This window comes from Zophobas morio, unplaced genomic scaffold, assembly GCF_036711695.1.
Source record: "Zophobas morio isolate AGI-343-1 ecotype UQ-CSIRO unplaced genomic scaffold, CSIRO_AGI_Zmor_V1 ptg000046l, whole genome shotgun sequence".
Lineage (NCBI taxonomy): Eukaryota > Metazoa > Arthropoda > Insecta > Coleoptera > Tenebrionidae > Zophobas > Zophobas morio.
The window spans coordinates 2,066,567-2,091,472 of record NW_026972151.1 but is presented as its reverse complement, the minus strand read 5'-3'; the positions used below and the strand labels follow the sequence as shown (position 1 = coordinate 2,091,472).

The window sequence follows — 24,906 nt, the reverse complement described above, 5'->3', positions numbered from 1 at the left end:
ACAATTCTAAAAGGCAACACGGAAAACAATTCCGCTCTTTTAACTGACTTCGACGTTTTGACAGCGCATTTTGTAGAATGTTGTTTGTCTGCTCAGTTTCAGACGGGTTTCCGTCGCCGTCCCAAAGCTTCATCCTAGAATAAAAACAACACATCGACAGACCCGTTTCAGATTAACTCCGGGCCCTGGGCCAGGAATTATGCATATTTTTGCAAAAATTTAAATATAAATTAAATTGGACTATTTTTGACTTGTAACTTTATTATATATGTATAATCCGCGCTTACTGAACCATTTGGCTAAAAAATTCTCATTAATACTTTATAATCAGACATTTTCCACCACTGCTAGATATAACTCTGGCCCCACACCAAAATTTTTTGCACACACCTCTCTGTCATTCGCATTATCTCAATTAGTGCCAACTTAATTAAAGCCACATACCAATGAACCGAACGGCCGAGTTATCTGACCGCAAATAGCACGAAAGCTCCATTACTAATGAAAATGACATGTAAATTTGAAGATTACTTCTACTCACTATTGACGTAATAGATTCCGTTCTGGTCGACGAAACCATTCGGGAAGACGAATTGCGATTCGTATTCTAGATCTAGAAAGGAAGATATGAACATGGGTTCTTTCAAAGGGGTTAAGTCAGTACCAGTTGATTGATGGTCCGGTGTTCCGTTACCGGTCGAGTTACCAGTGGATGTGGTAGAATTTCCAGTTGACGTCTGGGTCTGGTAGGTCTTGGGCTTGTTCAAGTAACCCTTTTTGAATAGTACGTCTTGTCTAGGAGTCGTAATGCGCGTATACTCGTCTGAAACAAAAGATCTATTTTGAGTAACGCATAAATAGGTGTTTGACACGTGACTGCGTGGAAAATTGGCCACAGTCTAAACACTGTGGCTTACATTATATATAAAGAGTATTTGCTTACATAAACGCTGATTGTAATATAGTTCTATTCTTACATGTATATTAACTTGAAAAATGATGTGGTAATTGTGCCAAAAGTTTAATCTTTGCTTCATTAGTACAAAAATGCATTTTAATTAATAACTCCAATAATGTAGGAGTAGTTTATTTAGAGTAAAATAACAATCGCATTAAAAGTTACCATTTGTATAGTTGTTAAACTGAAAATGAACGGATGAATCGGAAGTTGGTTATTTTTGACTACAATGTTTGAGACGTTGGTGCGAGCTACAAACTTTTTATATCACCCTCGATGCTAACCGATGTATTATTATCCAACTTTTTTTGACCTAACCTGGTTCCGATTGATTCGCCAATATAACTCTCAGCTTCTGTTGCTGATTACAATCTTCTAGGCCTAGCAGCTTCTATTTATGGATACTTAGAATTGTGTGTAATACCTTGTAAATAATAAATGTTGATTTTTCAATATAAGCTAAGCGGAAACAAGCTAAACAATTTAAACATTATTCTAAACAGTGAATTCAGCACGAGATCGTGCATTTTGGATACGGAGACATTATTTTCTGTTCCAAGCATAAGCTAAGGAAGTATTGTAATACGATCGATCCAACAGGCGATTGGGTGCTTTGAGTACAATAAATCTCCCATTTCCTTTCGTTTGTCTACCTATCTGTTTGCTGTCTGTGTTGATTTCTATTAGACGGATAATCTTCGAAACAATCGGTCCGATGATTGTTGTCAAATTTTATATGTATGTTAGGTGTAGAACTCATTTATTATAAAATTAAAATGTCTAGAATCGTAAAACCATATCAAAATGTATTTTTGAGATTGCTTCGTGGTCTAAAACTCTATTTCAACTTCGAATTCTAAATTTTTATTACATGTATTTCTCTCTTATATCTTTATTACTTCAATAAAAAGCATAAGTCTAAATTTATAGACATTATCACAAAAAAATCGCAAAATCATTATTTTATAATTTTTTAAAGAAGCGGGATTTCTTGGACTGCACTTCACAAGCGAGGAAAGTTCTACCGAAATAACTCAACCAATTTTTTGGCGCTTGTTGGGGGATTTGTGTTATAGTGTAAAAGTGAGCTTTCGATGCTGGGGGTGGTGTCATTTGGCCACTATCTTGTAAACAAGAGTGCAATTAGTGTTTACGATGTATCCTCGTAATCGTGATAAAACTCTTGCAAACAGCGATTCTGTATATTTGTAGATTCAATTATCTACGTTTATTGATAACTTTTCGGCGTAACATGAATAATAAAAGGGTTATGAGCAAAAAAAAAAACTAAGTACTTTGACTCTTGATAACTTTCAGCTATAAAAATCCCTCTTAGCTTTTTTATCGAGCATTTCCTAATAAATAATTTAACAAACTTACTTTTTTTATGTGGTTTATTCTTATTGATTAATCATCATCATAGTCACCAAAGGGAAGTTGTATAAATCATGTGTTTTATTAAGCTTCCGATAATAGATTTTAAATTTACAAGATTTGAAATCTTAAAGCAAATTTCAAAACTACATTAATCCATAAGAAGATTTATTGAAATCTTTCTGTAAAATCCACATCTGCATATGAAGTCTTTTTGTAGAAAAAATTAAGTTCTAAATGTTAATAAACGAAACAAATCTGTATTGTACAAAAGTCCAATTTCAAATCCAGAAGTTCAAAATAAATTTTGTAAGTTAAGTAATTATTCAAAATACGAGAACATTAAATCAAACACAATGAATGAAAATCTAGGATTTCAACTTTTTCGAACGACGAATAGCTGAAAAACGCGAAACAAATACTTAATCTAGAAAATGTTATTTTTAGAAAAAACTTCAAAACTTGGAAAAATTAAATGCCGTATTTATAAAATCTATAGAAAATATATAGAATATCCAAAAAAATCAGTGCCTAAAACATGAAACATTTCAAGTATTAAAAAAGTTTTAGAGTGGATCAATCTCTCTTACCGTCTTACCTCTTATTCCATTTCCATTCCCCATATATCTTCGGTTTTCCCAATTACCTAATTCAATTCTAATTAATTTATTGCTACGTTTTTTTTTACCTTCGAGCACTGGTTCTGTATGCATTATTCAGTACGGATATAGCAAACTACAGCAAAGTATTCTTTATCTTAATACAAAAATGCCTTACATGTTATACAATTGGAAAAATGATCCAGATAATGCCCGAACAGGCTTTCATTACGTCTTATTCGTGCGATTGAGGAAAAATAGTGATAATAATTAATTAGTTTAGTAGTACTTAGTTATTTATTGCATAACGAGCCTATTTCAAGTTGAATTTGCGATAAAAGTAGTTGCGATGGCAACAGGGACTTGCGATATCGCAAATCATGAAATCTTAGAAGTGCAGACAGTTCTATTATTCTTTATGGCACAATTCCAAGTGTTATTACTTATTACATAGCTCAAACTTTAAGTGTCAAACATTTGAAAGATCTTTCAGAAAGCGTAAAACTCGGAAAATGTATATATAAAAGTTATTTGTCCGCCATTCACGAGAAATTCAATATTAAACTTGGCTCGCCAAAGACCGACACTCGTACACAACTCTTTCATAACGAAAATTTCCGCGACTGAGAATGATGAAATTGAAGCCCTTCTAGACTTCTAGAGGAAAATAGTAGGCAAATTTTTCCGGTACCCCATATGTGAAAGAATTTAGCTTATCGTGTCAACCACAGTATTATAATTTGTTTAGGATACTGTCAATGTAAGAAAATGATAATATGATTAATAATTATTTCTCCTAAAGCAATATTTTCTAAAATTTTTGTTTCATGCTATGTTCGATGTACAACATACTTAAAACCAAACGATAACGGCACAACAAATTCATCAAAATATATACTAACCATATATTTATACATATCTACATAGAATACCCAGTGTAGAATAATATTTTTTGGAGCATAGGGATTTTACACGTAAAAACAGAAATTTGAAAATTTTGGCTCCCCTAATTATTTTAGACCAACACTTTAAATACAAAAGTTATAGAGAATAAAAACCTTTAACCAAATCATTCTTTATTATTTTTGTAAATTCTTATGGTATTGAAATAAAAAGAAGAAAATCCATGACCTGTGTCAATCAAATAAAATTCATTACATCGACATTTTGGCTATTTGATTTAAATTCACTATTCTGAAAACAAGCTTTAAAACATGCTTTATTTGCTCCAGAACAACCGGGAACCGTCAGTCCTAGTTTAAACGAGACTATTTTGAAATAAGTATGTTCCAAAAACGATTTTACATCCGGTATATACCAACAATTTATAAAATACTGACCTAATTTATATCACAAAAAATCCATGAGCTTTGATCTAACTTCGACGTGATTAACGAAGAACAAAACAGATGCATTAAAAGATCATTTGTTTGTAAAGAATAATTAGTTAACGATTCCATAATTTGCGAACAAACAAGAAAAGAAAACAGAAGATATATACTGTCATTATGGTTGAGTTTTGTACTCTTGGTTGTGTAAAATTCTTGTTATAGAAGATGATTCCAAAATTTGGCAGTTTCTCAAATATTCAATGGAGTTTCGGACCGCAATCTCTCAAATTGACAGATGTTAACCCATTAAATCAGATCCAATATGCATGATAAGAAGCATCTTTCAAAGATATTTCCTCAGTTTGATATGGTTTTGTTTAGTAATAAATCCTATGTGACATCCCCAATAGCTGCAATTATGGTTATCTAAGTACAAAAACGAAATAATACATACAAATAATTATCTCGATTCCATCAATCTGCTCATATTGATCATGCCAAAACTAAAACAAAACCCAAAAAACAATATTGAGAAGCATTAAAGACCGAATGAAGCGGAAAAATTTCATGAAGGCAGTCAACAAATTCTATGTTCCGCCATTGACGTACTCTTTGGAATAATTAAGTAGACAAAAACTGATTTAAAAAGTAGATTTGATTCTTACACCCGTCAATCTATTTAATACTAAAGGAATGTATATTTTACACATAATAATGGGGTAAAATAAAAGCAACTATACGAAAATCTTTTCAAAGACCTAGATGAAGAACACCTTAATAAGATAATGTCAATGATTTAGCTAAAAAATCCAATTCGTTTAAGATGGACTAATTATTAAGGATTACAGAAACATATCAAATATTCAAGACTAAGAAACAGATGTGGTCGACTTTAAAAAAAAGACGTGAAACTATTCAGCACATCATTTCGTCCTGTAGTGTCCTGGAACAAACTGAATGCAAAGCTAGGCAAACAACGCAGATAAGGTCATTCCAATAGAATCAGTAACAATTTTAAATATAATTTAAGATGCGGCCTCCTGTTACATTTACTATTCATCACCATTCCTTTAAAATACCGATAAGTTATATTGGGATCGCACTGTATTTACATTACAGTCAAGAGACCAGACATTATCCTGACGAAGAAACATAGCTATTCCTATCACAGCCAACTTACACAAACATATCAAAACGAAATTTACAAATATATTCTATTCACGAGATTTGAGAATTATTTACATCACTAGGACAGAAACTAGGCTTTTGTGAATTCAATGCCAGGCCGAGAGTTAGCGAGGCCACAAAAAACGAATATTGTACTACGATAATACGAAGTGAATTCTTCGATAAGTTTGTTTTCGTTGTAGGCAACTTCCACTCAACCTAACAGATAATTATTTCAGAAACCGCCTTTAAATTTTTTCAACCTAAACTGAGTAGATCAGATCTACAGGTGACCAAAGATTCCAGTGTATTACTTTGGAAAAATTTCTTGATATTCGCGGAATAGCATCTTTCATGCAGAGTTAATTTTGGTATCTAGGTACATGAAATTGAAAAAGTATATATTTAAATTAATTGCCGAAAAAGCGCAGATGAAATCAAATCTTTGTTATTTTCTTGTCTCAGGTAGAACGTTGATACTCTACCTCGAAGCTATTTAGTTAGCTAAGTGATGGATGTCGTGGTCGGAGAAAACTACGTAATGTTTCTTTTATGTTCATTTTATTTCGCTGTTGTTATTTGACGCCGTTATTTATGTTTCCTATATGCCCTAGAGGGCTTACAATTTTACTTTTCCATCCCATTCCATATTGATTTTGTTCATTCCCCGGTTACATTAGTAACATACTCGTTCCCCGATACTTCTACTCAAGTTTCTCTGTGTGTTCTTTTAATGCCATAGTTTCGTCAACCCCACTGTCGGTTTTAACTTTCTGTTTGTTATATTATTTTTTCCGATTTAACCAATGCTTGAAAAGGATTTCTGGTGCTTATGTCTTAATTGCTCTTCCGGGTCATCAGCAGCGGTTATAGAACTATCTTTATGAAACTGCTTTCGCTGACTTTTTTGTTCTGAATTTGTTTTCAAAGTGCAAAGTCAAACCAGTTTGCATTTGTTACACCCGAAATTTTTGGCCGGACACTGATCTTGATCTGCCGCGCCCAAAACAACTGCTGCCAGCTTATCGCGGCATTTTGTGGATGACTTGCTGTTTCTTTTGTCTATGAATCTGCAGTTATCTATTCTATTACATTGTCTATATTGGCTTTTTCGCTCGTTTCTCTATTTTCGTTTCTTACTCGTTCTCCCTGTTTATTTCTTCTGTTGTTTCAATATTTGTAAAGCCGTCTCTGTTGTCTGTCTGTCAGTTATTTTTTTATACAGATAATATCCAAAATTACCACACTGAATTTCGTCAAATTTTAGACGCATTTTAAAACTTGATGACATTTCAAAATTTTGCAAAGTACGTCATACAAATCCTTAAAATGTGCAAAATAATGTGCTTCTGTATCTGTACATTCCTTATACATGTAGGTTTCTGTGAAAAAAAAAAAAAATCAAAATTGTGCAACCAGATTTTACCATTTAATTTAAGAACTCGAAAACTGATTGCTTTAAATTTTGTACAATCTTCGAGTACTGGGTAGGTACATGGTACACGACCAACCGGTATTCGCCTATTCAACCCTTTTAAAAATTTAATGACGTCATCTCAAAATTATGTTAAGCATTTAAATTTTGTACACACTTCGATTACTGGGTAGGTACATGGTACATGGCCAACCGGTATTCGCCTATTCAACCCTTTTAAAAATTTAATGACGTCATCTCAAAATTATGTTAAGCAGAATGACAAGGGCCGTTGACTGCTCAAGTTTTCTTCCCTTAAATTTTTAAGTGGTTCTATTTATCCCCACTAAAAGGTCGATGACGTCATTTAATTAGGAAAATCTTTTGTAATACACGAGGCATAGGATGAGGCCCAAACTTATTCCCCAACTTGCTTGACGAAGAAACATTTTATCTGTACGTGCCATATCTACTTTCCTCTCCGCTCTGACAATTAGTCGACCGTTTACCCACCCACGCTGAAATCGGCAACTTTTAAATTTAATCGATCCTTGTTCCCGGCAATTTGCCTGCCTTGCTCTCTCTAAATGTCACCTCAACGCCGAGTATTTCCGCCTCTCGTTGCCTTTTCGCCAAGAAAATTCGATAAAAGACAGGAAATTTCCCAATTCTCCACGTTGCCGTCTAATTTCATAAACGGCTTAATTTAATGTCACTCAAGGGTGTATTTTTGTTTTCCCCAGTCGTTCTATTTTCGTTTCGGAGCAATTTACCATACATCCGATGTTTAAAGCAAACATTCCGAAAATTCAATGCCTCATTACAATTTCAAACAACAGTAGTCTATTATTATCTAGAGTGAAAAAAAGAACGGTTTGGAGAGGAGTTGAATCAATAAAGCGCCGGCACGGATTTACATAAGTGGAGGGTTCGAGCTGTGGGGCGAAATGGGTGCTTTGTAGTTCTGGATGTTTCTTTTATTTTTTGGTTGGAAATTATGGGTTGCTGAATGTGTCGATAAATTGTGGCTACTGGACCAAGACGGATTTACAGTGAAAACGTAGTGTTGGACATGGTAAACCGATAATATAAGTGACAATTGTGCAATATTTCCACAGAACTAGTACATAACAACTAATAAGCAACGTGTGTGAAAACATATAGTTATTTATTACATAATTACACTTTTTATTTTCCTGAATCAAAAAATTGTATACTATTATTTCTAGTTCAGTTAGTTTCAGTTTACTAATTAATTTCATTTAATTTAATGTATGTCATTGCATCTACAAACAGTTCATGAACATTAATTCGTTAAATACTAGTAGATACGGCACTGTTCTGCGTATGACGGTCGGCAAGATTCAACCAGGGTTTGTAATTATGCATTGACGGATTAGGGGCTTGTTTCAAGCTGTGAAATTTTATTAGCGGAAAAAAATGTTTACAATATTATAACAATCATATATTTCAACTTTAAATTTAATCGAAAGCGTTTTTAAATGACAGGCAACTTTACTAAACCTGTTACTTGCAAACAACTTTCAAAATAAACTTGTTTTAAAAAAATTAAAATTGTCGATAATTGCATCGTTTATAAAACCTGCTATTAACTTATTTAAAACAAATTTCGTTTCGATTTCAATAAAATAAAATTAATGAAGATCCAGCGAAAAGGGGAAATTTATGCCAAAATTAACGTCGCGCTTGCTACAAACGCCGGTAATTGCCTTTGTCAACATTGTCAAATATATATACACGGTGGTCCCAATAAAACGAAATAGACGCGACTGTAGGCGCTGTACCTGATTATGTGAAAAATGCTCGAACAGATTGATTTGTGCACTAAAAGTAATTAAATTTCTCTTTAAAAACTACCAAAAAAATACAGAAGTAACCACAAAATTTGACTTGAGCACAGAGTTTTTCACTTGGTTAATTCCGCAAAATCATAGAAACGTGTTCAACAACTAATATAATTCTGAATTTTGATAGATTTTGACTATGAATTTTAATTCTCGGGACAATTTGGAGTGTTGCAGGAGTTTGGAGAAAAAAACTTTGCAGATCCGCCACAAAAAGTGTTGCTTTTGCTTTTACTAAAACAATATATTATTCTATTATGCACTTACTTTGTATCAGTAAAGTAAAATATGTATTAACGTGCATATTCAGCGGTATAAAAGATTTGTTGGACTGCAATGTGTGAAACAATGCCAGAATTTTGACTATAGACCAAATATTAATTAGCTTTGTTATAAAATATGAATAACAACGTAATTAGTCACGTTTAACAAACCAGCACCTATGAAATACAAATAAAATATTGTGTTTTGAAAGTCTTCTTCACAAGATTAATTTTTAAATAGCACGAATGTCTTTAATTGTGTATTTTAATGTCTTTCCTTTCAACTCCGTAAATCACAATAGCGAAAGCAACGGGCAAATATTTGACACAAACACGACATCGCAATAGTAATAAATGAAATGTGAAACGGTATCAAAGATGCCGCCTTATAGAGCGTAAACAGAGGACAATTCCAACGTATATTAAAAAGAATTCTACAGTTGTCATCTGAAAGACCTGAAAAACACGCCTTTGACATTTCAAAATAGGGAGTTCCTTTGCGTTTTTATAGGTCATTCCGAACCGTTGAACAATCTCGGATTACCTGCAGTTATTTCGAACAAATTTGAATTGTCTAATATCAGCAAAAATATCTTTAAAAGTATGGATCCTTCGATTTAATACCTCTGTGCCATAGAAATAATATTATATTTATTTATTAGATCAATGCTCTGTGCACTTCATTAATAAAAACACGTTATACAGACAAGGTAGTTATGTTGTTGGGGTTCTAGCCCGATTCTCATGGGATGGAATGGAGATTACCATGGGAAAATGTAAAACTTTCAGTGCGATTCCAGAACATTTGAGTTATCTGGTGAACTGCGGCCATAGTTTAGTCCATCAGGACGTTTTAGGGGGTGAGTTTTCCGCGTAGTAGTTACTTAGAGCCGGTTCTAGGCCACTTTAATCTCAGGGCAGGCGGCGCACATTGACCTTCAAATCACCGGGCCACCTGAGGTCAAAAAATAGTCTAGAACCGGCACTACGTAACTACTAATCGGAAAACAACGTTCTGATGGCTGCAGTCCACCAGAAAACTCACCCCCAAATTGTACTGAAATGTTTATGTTAATTTCCCGTAAGCCAGCCATTGAGCCAGAACCCCCATTACATAATTATTTTACAAACAACATCTGTCTGTCTGTCCGTCTGTCTGCCGTCCCGATTTTTTTTTTATATGTTTTTGCAAAGTGATTCTTCTATAAGTATTCTCTGGCTGTGCGAGTGAGTTGTCGTTATCACCCCTTGGTGCGGACTGCCCCCACCGCCCCTCCTTTACGCCGCAACTGAAATATTGTAACGTTCCTATGTTCACAATTACATATTTCAGTATGTTAAAACTTTGTCAATTAGTGGAAAATTGGTAAACTTTGAAGTGAAAAACTCAAAAGAAGAATTTGCAATGAACGGAAGCTCGTTAAAACACAAAAAAGTTTCATTGTTACATAAATAGTAATTTCATTCAACACGCAACACCTCAACATAATTGAATCACACAAAATTTTAATGTAACTTGGCATAAATTACATCGACTTAAACTAATTGACACTAATTTTGTATTGTATAGTAAACAAATGTTCCACCTGTTTGCAACACATATAAATATAATCAACTATAAATTTCCTCAGTAAAATCTATTATCTTTTAATTCAAACTACAACTCGCGCTTCTCTTCCAACAAATATCAAAGAACGAATTAAAGTTAATTACCATCCGAGCGCCAAAAGCCAATTCTTCCAATTACCCAAAATTACGACACGCAACATCCAACTGTCACCACCCAAGCAAAACTTACACCATCGCAGACATCAAGGCTTCATCGCAATGCCAATTTTTTGGCACAATTCGACCAAGCGCCAAACCGAAATCGATTTTGACACAGCCCGAACAAACATTTGCCAACCCTAGAAACCCACCGGCAAACATTTACACAGGGTGTTTAAATTTCGACAATTCGACACACTTTCCCACAGCGAGCTTAAAAAGAAAGAGCACGCAATGACGGCGGAAAGTTTCGTTATCTTGTTATTGTGTAATAAATTTTAATGGGTGTCGTGTTATGACGGCTTTTATTAAAAGTTTCCGTTTTTTCCGTACACTTTTTGTTCTTGTTTATCTCATGCAGTTTGGTGGTGTGTGCACCTTTGATCTTTCGCTGTTGAAGGGCTATAAATAGATTGTACAGGGAGTGATTGATTGAATTTGTTGTTGTTGTTGGGAAAATTCCGATTTGATTTGAGTGGGTTCAAAATGCGGCAAAAATTGGAAATGTGCAAATTTTTAATCGGTTATCGACGTTTGGTTGAAGTAAACAGAAACTGGTCTGGTGAGCCGGATCGGGAAGTGATGTTGAATTATTCCACACGAAAACATTACAGCTATTTGTTAAAACAGGTGTTTAATGGAATAATGTGGCGTAGGAACGGCATTTTTTTGCATATATCGGACTTGTTGCTAACTGCCAACTTGGTAAAACTTATTTGCATTCATTAATAATAACAAAGTACAAAAAATGTTAAAAATATCGTAAAACTAATAGTCAGAATTTAAATAAATTAAATGTTGATTGTATAATTCCATCTAATATTTAATAATGTAATTAAAATAATATATCTGACCTAATTTTAAGAGCACAAATACAGAACGTTTTTATCAGAATACTCGTAGACATCAGTGTTTCTTGTTTTTAATAATTTGCAGAGTCATGATCAGAGGACTACATTGCCGTCGTTAATAGCATGGAGTGGGGGGCTCAATCTAACTTAGTTTACTCTTTGTAAAGCTGTTAATTCCGAACTTTGCCCAGTAAGTTTCTCTGGCAAGCAGTTTTATTTAAAGTAATGTCTCTTAAGATGATTGCCAATGAAGAAAAAGTCCAACCATTCAGAAAACAAAGGACTTCAAAATTCTAATGATTCAAATGAAATTTTAAAAACTGACGATTGTCTATGTGTTCAGACAAATATAATGCATGCGTCTAAAATAGGAGTATTACCCTCTAGTATTATTAACGCGAAGGTAAATAATCATATTATACGGTGTGTTCGAAAAATGTGTGGTTTTGCTGTTTCAAAGTTAAACTGCAAAATTGTGCTATAAAATTATATGTTTTTTTAAATTTTGGCGTCTAAAGTAAAAACTCAACACGGATTCATAAACCACAAGTGCAGGAGTATCTTATATAAAGTTTAAATAAGATTTACTATCGTAAATTTTGGTGATCCCGTCATCCCGTTGTTGTTCCGGATGATTAGCCGACTTTTGGTTAGTGTTTTACCATTAACGTAATATTCCTGACATACATCTAAAATTTTACATCAATCAGTCTTTTAGTTTCGGAGATTATTTGCCTAGTTAAAATAGATAGAGAAACGGGAAACTTATTTCTCGTACTTTAGGGGTCATGAAACGTCGCGAAAACATAATAGCAGCCAGTCGCCCGATGGACTTAATTACAATACTTCCTTAGCTACGCTCGGAAAGTAAAAATTGGATAAATAACTAGGCGAAGTCGAACGCATTTTTATTCTGGTTATATTATAAAAACCATGCTCAAATCAAAAGTTATAACGTCACGGAACTTTTCTTAAAAGGAAATCTTGTTTTTATTACAAATAAAAAAAAAGTTCAAGTTTTTAAAGAAGACTCCTTCGTCTCTAGGGTATAACCGACCCAGATGTTTTGAGTATTTTTAATTCGCAAGCATAAGCTGATGTGGTCCATTTGACAAACTACGATTTTATTTGGGACGAAATATGTGAAACTACTGGACGAATTGTTGTGGAATTTTGCGTGCACTTTTTAAACTATCACGTAGGAGTTTCAACGCTCCGAAAAATTTGTTTGTTCATCAATAATTTGATGACATCATTTCAAAACTTTGCTAGATAAACCCCAAATGTACACGAAAATTTGAGATTTTAATTTTTGTTTTCCACAAAATCTAGATAAACCACAAGTATACAAGTACCCTATTTTATAAAATTTAAATAGCATTTATCATGTAAAATTTTGAGCCGACGTCATAACGTTGTTGGTGGATGATAAAACAAATTTTGGTTAGTTTTACCATCTGCATGATATTCTTAAGATACGTATAAAATTACAAAAAATATATTCAAATAATAATAATTTAATAACAATCGGTTTGGTACACGAAAGTAACCGTTCGCCAGTTTGACCCTATTACAATGCTTTCTTAGTTTACGCCTGGGAAGTAAAAAGAGACGATATATTTAGATTAAAAGTTGCTAATTAATAGTACAAAAACAAAATAAGTGTCATAATTAGGAACTTTTGAGCAAATGATTTACGACCTTACGTCATGTCAAATTGACATGTTAAGTAAAACAAGTTTTATATGTTTTTATAATGAAGCAAATGATAAATGATGGCAGACTACTTGATAGTGATTTGGTTGTTGCTATAAAGACAAACCTGCTTTTTTAAATTAACAGCGTGGAAATTATTATTTTGCATCATACATCAAAACAAAATTATTGTTTTTCAATGACTTGCTTTGATGTTACTTTCTGAACAGTAGCCAAATGTCGCACGATTTTACTTTTAGATATCACAAAATCTCTGTACAATTGATTTACTCTTCCCTTTGGAAATGATGACGTCGTCTCAAAATTGATTAAAAAAATCTTTAATGAAAAATACGCCTTTGCAAAATGTTACTATTTGAGTTTGGAGCTAAGATAAATCGGCACATCTTTTTCTAGCATTTTGTAAAATCAGTCCTGTGTGCATGTCTAATGTGCGATTGACAATATTTTAAAATGATTTTTAGTGTATCGATACTTTTCGTTGTAATTCGCCTAATTACTTTTTCTTTCTCCTAATAATTTGATTTTTTTAATAAATTTAGTTCCTCGTTATTTCATAGATTCGACAAATCAAAAAATAAAACGACTCATCGTTCAAACTCAGACACAATTTGTTTCCTCCTATTATTACCTAAGTGACGAAAATGTCGTCTAATTGTGTACTTCCAAAAAATTTTTTGGAGTACATTAAAAAAATCAACAAACATGATTTATGTTAACGTACACTATTTTATCCCAGAAATGGAGATTTCTTATCATAATCTACAAAAAGTGCACACATTAAAACAATGTAGGTATGTACCTTGGTGTTTGTTTGCTGACTCACTACTGCTTATCGTCGTATCAGTATAATGTGTTCTATATTCGAATTAAATTTGTAAGCTGCCTTGAAATATTTCTAGTGAAACAAAGTATACAATTTAAACCACAATGTGTCGTAAAATATACATAAAACGAATTTACAACGGCATCGTAGATTGCAGTAACGACCTATTCCAAACATTATTGCCAATCTGCGTTCAAGTACCAAGTGAAACACCATCTCCGAGTCACACGCTCACGTGACTTCGAGACAAGAATTCATTCGAGCACAACGGGTAGCATATTCTTATGGACTATGGGTCTTGGATCTTTTAATTCTTTACCTTTTTCTTTCAAAAACTTCTCACCTTCGTTGAAAGTAATCTTGTTTTCACTGGCAGTGCTGCTGGACCTCGTCGATTTCGTACCATCGCACTGGTATCTTCTTGTGGGCGTCGATTGACTAGAATACGTGAAACGCGAGTAATAGGACTTTGGCGGGTATCCGTTGGGCACGCGGTGACCCGATGTGGTCGTATTGGATTCTTCACTGTCGCTATGTTCATCTGTCAACAAAAAAATCTAATTTTAGGACTAGTACACGGACAGGGTAAAGGCTAAGGACATGTCAAATAGAGGACTCGTTTTCGCAAGCCTTAGCCTTGCCGAGATTAAAAAAGCACATCTGTTGATAGCGCATTGCATTGTCTTCGGAGCAGTGAAACGACAAAATGTTTGCGAGGTTACATAAAGACAGTTGTTGCAGCGGAAAGTTTAGAATCCCAGTTGTTTAAAACACGATAAAAATAAGTTGACTCAATTTTTACATTTTAGAGAGAAAGGTCAGTCTTATCGCTGATAAAGAATCAGTGGTGTATTTTCAGTTTATCGTATTTTGGAGAACTACATGTGCAGTAAAACAAATTTTGGAGAAGAAAAAAGGATAACCAAAACAGGCAAATCCTATCTCATTTCAGACGTTGTTTTGTAGATGGAATAGCTTTCACGGCCTTCATACTTCAATCAAACGTCTATTTTTAACATTCAAATTATATAGATATAATTCGACTTTGTGTTGTCTGGTAATAAAAGTTAGGAACTGCAACGTTATAAATTTAGTTGAAATAACATACGTCTGTGTTTCTTTTAATTTGTGTTACAATGGAAACTATTACATGCATTTCCATACCGGAGAAAATTTTACGTTTTGGGAAATAATGTCAAAAGTACGTATTGCAGATTAAATAACGACAAAGTATCCAAAAAACAAAATGTGGACATAACGGAGCTCAAAGGTGGAGGTTTGTATAAAAGTGAGTCATACTATGCCATTTTTGGCAAGAGCGACATACATTATTTAAAAAAAATAAAACTCGCATAATCAAATTTTATAATTTTTGAAAAATCTGGATTTGTTTTGTTGTATTTCAGGGGCGAGGGAAGTTCTGTCGAAATAACCTTCCACCATATTTTTTTTATAAGTAGTTTCTAAGATAAATTATATTTCGTAGTACAATTTTGAATTATTTTCCCTAAATCTACACATGCAGGATGAAAAACAGGGACGTACTTATAAACCAACAGTGCAGATGCATATTTTGCACATTTATTGGAGATGATAAATAAAAAATTTTGATTAGTAATTTATTATGTTTACGACAATCTTAAAGCGTTTGTAAAATTTCAGAGCAGTCGTGATTTGTATTGTACAAGATTCCCAATTTTCTTTTAGAATTTCAATTTTTTCCCAAAAATCTGAATCCAAGGTAAAAATAAGCACGAATTAATAAACCACGGTTTACCTAGTAAAATAATAAGATAGCGTCATCAAACTGGTGGCGACGAAAAAAAAACACTAATTTTTGTTAGCCTTTAACCAATTACGTGTGCACCCAAACTTTCGAAACTAAACGTAATAGACAAACATCAGATAGACAGACGGAAACGGGAGATCAATACTTTCGTACTGTCCGAGCCGTAGCACGTGAAGTAAACATAAAATTATCTTTGTTTACACTCGGGAAATAAGGAAAGAAACTTAATACTTATAAATGTTTCAGTAAGACTGACATAGGTATAGGGGAGAGTGGGGTTGGTTGGTTATTACAGAGGATGTTTCTTACATTGAATTTTATTTTATTCGAACGATGTCAGCACTATATTACATCTATTATATTGAGGGAGATATCAAATTTTAATTTCAAGAATATTCGAGAACATTGTCAAGGATTCTTCTCAAATGCTTCTTTAATCAGAGATTTTCCCAACAATGATTTATGTCTTTGCCGGACAAATTTTTTAAAAGCCATAAGAACTTTACTATCTGGTCTACATCGTCAAGTTCGTGTTTCTCATCTCCAATGGAATTCTCCTGGAATGGTACGTCGCTACTCTTTTTATTTGAGATTCATGTTGGCAACCCTGGTTATTTATGCCCATTCACGTCAAATTGATTTAAATAAAAAATATTCCGTGTTATTTCGTATAACTCTGCCAACTTACGAATGCAATCAACGGAAGCGCGTTTAATACTTAAGTAGGTTCTATGGGTTCGTGATTGATCGACGCTGGCGCCATCTACACAGTACATATCTTCTTAAATAATTCAACAAAGCGGTGCTTCCGGGAATACGCTCCTATTTGCAGCGAATCTGATAAGAGTGCGAAGTTCAAGTCATTATTTAAACATTGTGACGCACGGTGTTGCTGTTGGCACGGTCCTAAGAATGGGTTATTGACTGAAAAATTATTTTGGATTCAAAGGGTGCGGAAAAAACCGCAACCTGATGCGAATTTTAATGCGTCTGGTATCTATATACATGGCATGTCAATTTAACTATCACTCGTTAAACAAGATCTAAATGTTTATGTTTGTTATCGGATAAGTAATAACGTTTGCCAATTTCAACATCGAGATAATAGGAACGGAAGGTTTTGAAGAATCTGGTTGTGAAAGAGTGGGACGTTTTCTTTTATTGTAGTGTTATGTAATGTAGAATAAACGTATTGTTGTAACGTGATGTAATGTGTCTTCCGCTAATTCACAATAGTTTGGATTGTTGAGTGATGATAGGATAGAATGACTACCTGACTTGTAAATTATATCAATGAGTGTGTAAACAGTGTGGTGTCTTTGGTAAATATGGATGTTGGGATTTATGATTAGAGGTGTAAACAGTTATATGTAACAGGACTGGTGTTTCAACCTACTGTAGATAAGCGGGATTGAAACTTTTGTCACAGGTTCAACGTCTGAATTTTTGGAAATTTTAACTAAACTCGAAATTTCAAACTTTGGGACATTAAATTCTGACCACATTTTAATGATTCGTTACCTACTCATTTATATTATTAACATTATGTTGCTAATACACAAATATTCCTAATTGATAGTTTAACTGTCATAAATTGTCCCAAATGCATGGGAAGAATATCAAATGTAATAAATAAATGCTGAAAAAACACGTCATTCTGTACGAGAACACCTTACAAGACTTTAATTTAACATATGTGTAATCTTGATAACGCGTTTGCAGCTTATTTAAATCTAGCCTTAACAGAGAAATCTGAAACTTGTGTTTCCAAAGCGGGGTTTTCATTTTAGCGTGCATTAGCAGGTCTGTAAATCAACGTAAAGCCTAAATAGTTTCTTCGAGAGTCATTTCCTTTCAGGAAATGGCTGAAATCGCTAGAAGTATGTAACCTCATCCCAGCTCTTTTACTTGACGTCTAAAAGCGTTATTTTCACAGTTTAGTTTTCGCAAATGTAGAGATCTTTTAAGTAAAAAGGTAAATATGCTTAAAAACCGTATGTGTAAGTATTTTATTTATTTATTGCTTAAAAATGTATTTAAAGTAAGAGTTTTATGAATTATTTCATACAATATTTATGCAATAAATCAAAACGGCAATAACGGACTATAAAATATTAATTTATGACACATGGCAGCTTTGATAACCAATAGAAATTTATTATTTTTATGTGTTTATTTGATAACGGGTTGGTGATGAAGTACGATAGTTTTATTTTTGGTATTGAAAATGACTGATTAAGAGGTATTTAATATTTCCTGCAGATTTTATTATCAACATCAAATACGACAAATGAATCTTTTTAATTGTTGTTGTTTTCAAAGATTTGCATTCTAGCGTAAGCTAAAGGAAGTACTACCACTGAAGTAATTTCATATTTTTTCGGGTATGCACTTTAGGGGCGAGGAAAATTTTGTCGAAATAACCTTCCACCAATTTTTTCGTTATGATTTCATTGGACAGATAGTTAATAATCCTCGAAGTTACCGGTTTGAATACTTTGAAATTTCAGATATGCTATAACGTTGTCTTGTCGGCAGTAAAACGCTAACCAAAATTTGTTTCTTCAAAAAAAACAATTCTCAAAATGTTGTTTGAGATATGCAGTGTGCCATGCTTTTCTACCTGTGGCCTGTTTAATTTTACAAATTAAACCAAAAACTTTCTTCATCAAAAAATTAAAAAATTGGTCTCGGTCTGACAGCGAATGAAAAATTCATCACAATTAAGCTTGAGATGGATATGGGTGGGGCTTAATTTTAGGATTGTTTTTTTCTTAATATACTTAGTATTCTTTGAACAACACGATACTCAAAAACATGTTTTTATTTCTTGTAGAGAAATAAGGATTTTGCAATTACGCTCCACCCCTCGGTCTGACAATGAACGAAAAATTCATCACGATTGAGATCGAGACGGATGGCTGGGGATTCTCTTTTGGTTTTCTTTTTGAATTAATACATTTAGTTTTCTTCGTATAACACGATTACTTAAAAATATATTTCATATGGTAACTTTTCGTAAAAAAATAAAGATTTTAGAATTAAGGTCCGCCCTTCGGCTTACGACGAATAAAAAAATCATCAGAATTGAGATAGGGCGGGTGGGCGGAGCTTATATGTTGCCTTTTTTTTGTCAATATACATAATCATCTTTTCCCAACAAGAAACTTAGAACATGGTACATTTTTGCAAGGAAATATCGATTTTGCCATTATGGGACGGAGCCCAATTGCAAAATCGATATTTCCTTATACAAATTTTCCATTTTAAACATGTTTTAAGTTTCATGTTGTGAAAAGAAATCCACACATATAAAACAAAGAGGCAAAATGTAAGCCCGCCCACGCGCCTTGTCTCAATTGTGATGATTTTTGTTGTTCGCCGTGAACCAACGGGGCCGGAGCTTAACTGCAATTGAGATAGGGTGGGTGGGCGGGGCTTATATTTTGCCTTTTTTCTTAATATACATAATCGTCTTTTCAGAACAATAAACTTAAAACATGTTTAAAATGGTAAATTCTTGTAGACAAATACGGATCTTGCTTTCGCTTGACTCATCTTCCGCACGCTCCTGTGCAGGTGTTTATCATAAATAGAAGGATAATAAACAACATTTGACAGAAATTCATACTTTTATAGTAATCCTGTGGGCGGCTTTCAAAGTTGGGTCTGCCAACTACAGTTCCAGGACTATACAACATATCCAGCTTTTTAAAAAAACTATAAAATTTCATTTTGGGAATTTTGTTTTTTTTATGATAACGAATAAACATATAAATTTTGATTAACGATTTACCAGGCTTACGATAACCTTAAAATGATTGCAGAACATTCGTCTTTACAGTTCCAAAGTAAAATTATAGGATGTTGATTTTTTTTCAAAACCCTGGATGTTCAGAGTAAAAAATTTATAAACCACAAGTACTGATTTTATGTGTATTACGAATATCATGTAGATGGTAAAACGCTAACCAAACTTTGTTTAATCATCCCCACCAATAATGTGATGACGTCACCACAAAATTGTACATAGTAAATGGTTTTACATTGTATAATAACATAGTCCTACAAGTATAGTTCATGGGTCCGTGTTGAGTTTTTACGTCCAGATTTTTGGAAAATAATCACAATTATATAACATTTTGCAATTTAATTTTGAATCTGCAAAACCGAATGCTTTGAAAACTTGCAGACGTTTTGAAGTTATTGTAAGCATGGTAAATTCGTAATCAAAATGTATCTGTTTATCTCCCGCAAAAAGTTGATGAATTTAAAATTTTGCTGAAATTCCTATCTTATTATTGCATTCATATTTTTTGATCTGCTTATACAGGGTAACTCAAAAAAATTAATGAATCGGTCAATTTATTTGATTGGATAAATCAAGAATTGCAAAACTGAAACAGTGAACACGTTTTAAAGTTATTGTAAGCGTGGTACATTCAATTGTTAATCAAAATGTGTGTGTTTATCAACCACAAAAAATTTATTACGTCATCTCAAAATTTTGCCGAATAAATTCTAGCTAAAATGTGCAAAATATGATGGGTTTTTACTTGTGATTTACCATTGTCTTCTTATTTCTTAGATTTGCTTATACAGGCGGCTCAAAAAAATTAATGAATGAGTCAATTTTTTTTATGATGAAATTGGGAACAGTTCACTTCATTTTCCTAGAAAATTTGGGAATACAACACTGTTACTATTAGTTTTCCACTCCACCAATCCAAATTGATATACGTGTGCTTGCAGAAATATTGATGACGTCATCACAAAATTTTGAAAAGTAAAAACTCATTTGAAATATACGTGTAGCACGCTTCTTTAAATTTACTTTAACATTACATTTCAACTTACAAAGGTTCTCATTGAAAAAATAAAAATCGCAATATGAAATTTGTGCTTCAGGTGCGAGGGAACTTCTGTCGAAACAACCTCCGACCACTTTTTTTTGTGTTGTGGGCGATCAGGTGATTGAAACAACAATTGCGAGTATAGAGAATATTTGAAGTTTTCGGTACAGCTGATGATGAAAGGGTGTAAAACTTTTTAATTTTAATTCGAAAGGACAGTTCGGTAGAAAACCGTTAAGGCGGGTTGTATGAGAGGGTTCTTGGAAGGTATTCGAAATACTTGGAAGGACCAGAATTATTGTGAAGGGCGAACAAAAGGCAGCTTTTATGGCATGCAGGTGGGGGAAGAAGAAAGTTTCAGGATAGCAGTGGTTGTAAGCAAACAAATGCGAAATAAATTTGAATTCACATACACATTATCAGAGAAATATTTAACTCAAAATAATGAAATACGGAATATATATATTAGGCACATTTCTGGTGGGACATGCTAGCTTTCTATATCCTTTTTCGTTTTTAATTACTTTTTACACATTTTCAGGGTGTTCAGTAATATGTAAAATTAACTTTGGGAGTCCATAAAATTCATATAATTATGTACAATCTTTACACTTATTTCTCTGCATTCTTACTAAAATAATTCCTGCTGCTTTTTCAATATAATATTTTATTTCTCCATTTCAATGTTAAACGAGCGATTGTTCTATTGTATTTGGATATTACTTTCTTTTAGCAATAAATATATTTCTTTTTCATCTTTTACATCTTGTCATGGTGTTCACATTTTTCTTCACCTTTAATCTCTATTTTAGTTTTTAATGAAATAATTTTGAAAATGTTTCTATTTTCCTATTCAATTTCTGACCACTTCCTTTTGTTTTTTCAATTACATGTAATTTTACATTTTGTTTTGCTCCTTTTAACCACTGTTCTTTAAATACATTCTTTTAAAAATGGCGTTTATTGAGATGGTTTCTGCAGTTTTTTCAGAATTATTTAAAAACCATATTAATTGATTCTATTTCTACTCAATTTTTCCTATTTCAAAGATGACTACTAAAATTAAGGAATGCTGACATACATATGGGATTGGGGAAACGGTCTTACGAGTTATGCAGAAGAAAAAGAATGATCTACGTGTTCAACTCTTCCAGGAAACATCCACACACACTGGTAAATCCGGAATTTATTCTCTAAATAAATAAAATCTTATTTCTTCAAGTTCCGTAATACCAGTAATTAATTGCCTGCATTTCCTTTATCCTTGTCAGTCCATAATTTACCTTTCTCAATTGTGAAATCAACAATATAACCCCCTTACCTATGACAATCAACTGTAATAATAAGCATGCATTAGAATATAATTTGGCATGCACCTTTAGGATGTCGTTAAAGGTATAAGAATACAATAGAATATTCACCTAGGCAAATCTCCAATACGTTTTTCCTCCTCTACAAGGTACTATAATGATCATGTGCCAGTTTTAATTAAACTTTTCTGTTATAATTGCTTATTTCCTCATTCGCATGTACATCAGTTCACAAATTTCCAACACTATTTCATGCCATGCAATTTTCCTGCTTCGTTTCTTCGCTATATACCGTTATATATGTTTTTACTTTCATACAGTGCGCTCCATCTTTTTATTGCACAATTTATTTCTTCGTTATATCGTGTATTTTATAGAATGTCGTGTCTTTTATACAACTCGGTATACGTCAAACCAACTATTCCCTGTTAAATTAAATGTATGTATATAAGAAAACCACAATGTTATATTACGTATATAGCATGATATTAAATAATTTTGTAACCAATATATGCACCCTATTGATTCCACTTTCGTGTCTCACGGTTGCTATATTTATGGATAATAATACACTGTTTGCTTGAAATGAAGTATTGAATTTTCCAAGCGAATATTACGGAAAATACCGCGAACAAAAATAACCCTGCAAAAATAAAATACACCCTCGGGCAACATTTTCATTTAGCCTCTTTCATCCGCCCAAGCTCAATTTAACTGTTGATGAAATTGAAAAAAACGCATAAAGCCATAAATATTTATTAGTGTGTCAATTTCGACACATTACAAAACAATGAAGAATTATTACAAAACGTAGGCCCCAAATACGTGTCAGATAATAAAACATAAATATATCAAACAAAAGAATTTAGGTAAACTGTAGCAATAAATAAAATCGCGCGATAAGAACTACCGCAATAAACTACAGTAAATACAACATTATTTTAAGTTATGGGCTTATTTGTAGTTTTTAATTAACAATGAAAACACTATTAGTGTGTTTCCAAATTTAAATTTATTATTTTCAGGACAACACAATGATAAAGTTTCTCGTAATTATATCATTTTCATTTACACACCTGTCAAAATTTAGTTAGGTATCTACTTTGCAAGACGCAAAGCGCCATCTTTTGTTAATCACCGTACTCTTAAAAAACGTAATCAACGGACAAACCGCGCTAAAAATAAACCGGCGCCTTTACGTCTAACGATAATTATTTTAAACCGTGTCAAATGACAAAACGATAAAAACAATAAAACGCAACCTTGAACACTGCGTACTCGTACGTAAAACATCACGTGTATTATCGCACATTACGCAACTTAATGTAGTCTTACCATCTTTTCCCTCCATCTCGAATACCCATCACTTCGAATCCGACTACCCGAATTGTCATGACAATATCCAATATAAACAGCCCCCCTTCCACCATTTTCAATTTTCGAAACAAACGTGACTTTCTTGGCTTCAATGCACTTGCGTATTTTTAGCTCGCACGTGCCGTGTGGTAATCGCCGACCTTGATTTTCCAGACATGAGTGACAGGTGTCAGCTGTCAGATCGTGGCCTTGAAAAGTCGATCTTTCCGATTCTGAGCGTTTCCGGTCACTGTTTTCTTGGATAGATGACGCAACGATCGTCGCTCAGACAGAAATAACAGTCACGGGAGTGCGGAATGAGTAAAAAAAGTGTGAAGAGTGAATACTCACGTGGTTGACGGATTTAGACCGGCTGGACGCGTGATGTCGAAGCATGTGGTTTTCGCTAAAATTGTTTAGTTTTGATCAGAGCTTGCGAATCTATTTTTGGGCACTTTGGTTTTATAAATGGATTTTTTGTGTAAATACGATGTGATTTAAGTGGTGTTTTTAGTGTTTTGATTGGCGACTTTTTGTGGGGTCTATACACGTGTAGGATTTTTTTAGGTGTCAGTAGTTTTAAATTTTGATTGTTGGCACAAAGTGGAACTTTGGTTCTGTACTACAATAATTTTTAAACCATTTCGAAATGTGTCATGTATACGAATTTTTCAACGCTATTCATAATTTTGTAAATTTTCGATGATAACGGACCGGCAGTCTCAAGATTGTTTTTAGCGTTTTGATTGGTCATTTTTTGTGGGGTTTACACACGTGCGGGATTTTTTTAGAAATCAGTAAATTTAGCCCCCTACTACAATAATTTTTAAAATATGTATGTATTTCGAAATGTATATGTATCTATACAATTTTTTTCAAGGCTGTTCGTAATTTTTCCAAATTTTAAATAATATCTGGGCTCTCAACTATTGTTTTAAGGGTAATAGCTCCCGTATTACTTTTTAAGGTATGGTTTGCGGTAAAATTTCAGTACTATACAGGAAAATCCATATTCCCAAAAATTTACCATTTTAAACGTGTTTTAAGTATCTAAGAATAAAAAAATCATCAGAATTGAGATGGGGTGGGTGGGCGGGGTTCATATTTTGACTTTTTTTTCTTAATATACAATATACATAATATTCTTTGAACAACACGATGTTCTCAAAAACATGGTTTTAATTTCTTGTAAAGAAATAACTATTTTGCAGTTAAGCTCCGCCCTCTTGTTTCACCGCAAATAAAAAAATCATCACAATTGAGATAGGGCGGGTGGGTGGGCTTACATTTTGTCTATTTGTTTTAATATGTGTAGATTTTTTTTCACAATATGAAACTTACAACATGTTTAAAATGGAAAATTTGTATAAAGAAATATCGATTTTGCAAAAAGGCAAAATATAAGCACTGCCCACCCGCCCTATCTCAATTCTGATGATTTTTTTTTATTCGTCGTAAGCCGAGGGG

At 33.2% G+C, this 24,906-nt stretch overlaps 1 protein-coding gene across 2 annotated transcripts in view; it reads right to left on the bottom strand.

Moving 5' to 3' along the window:
• LOC135142418 (titin-like) overlaps nucleotides 1–24,906 on the bottom strand; it is a 48,809-nt gene that overhangs the window by 15,237 nt on the left and 8,666 nt on the right. Inside the window, exons 2-4 of one of the 2 annotated variants that reach the window (XM_064074130.1) lie at nucleotides 14,451–14,672; nucleotides 665–823; nucleotides 542–613 (exon numbers count right to left, since the gene is read on the bottom strand). In XM_064074130.1, coding sequence (XP_063930200.1) covers nucleotides 542–613; nucleotides 665–823; nucleotides 14,451–14,672 — 453 coding nt within the window. The remainder of the gene's footprint in view (nucleotides 1–541; nucleotides 614–664; nucleotides 824–14,450; nucleotides 14,673–24,906) is intronic. The other variant, XM_064074131.1, reaches the window with a different exon arrangement.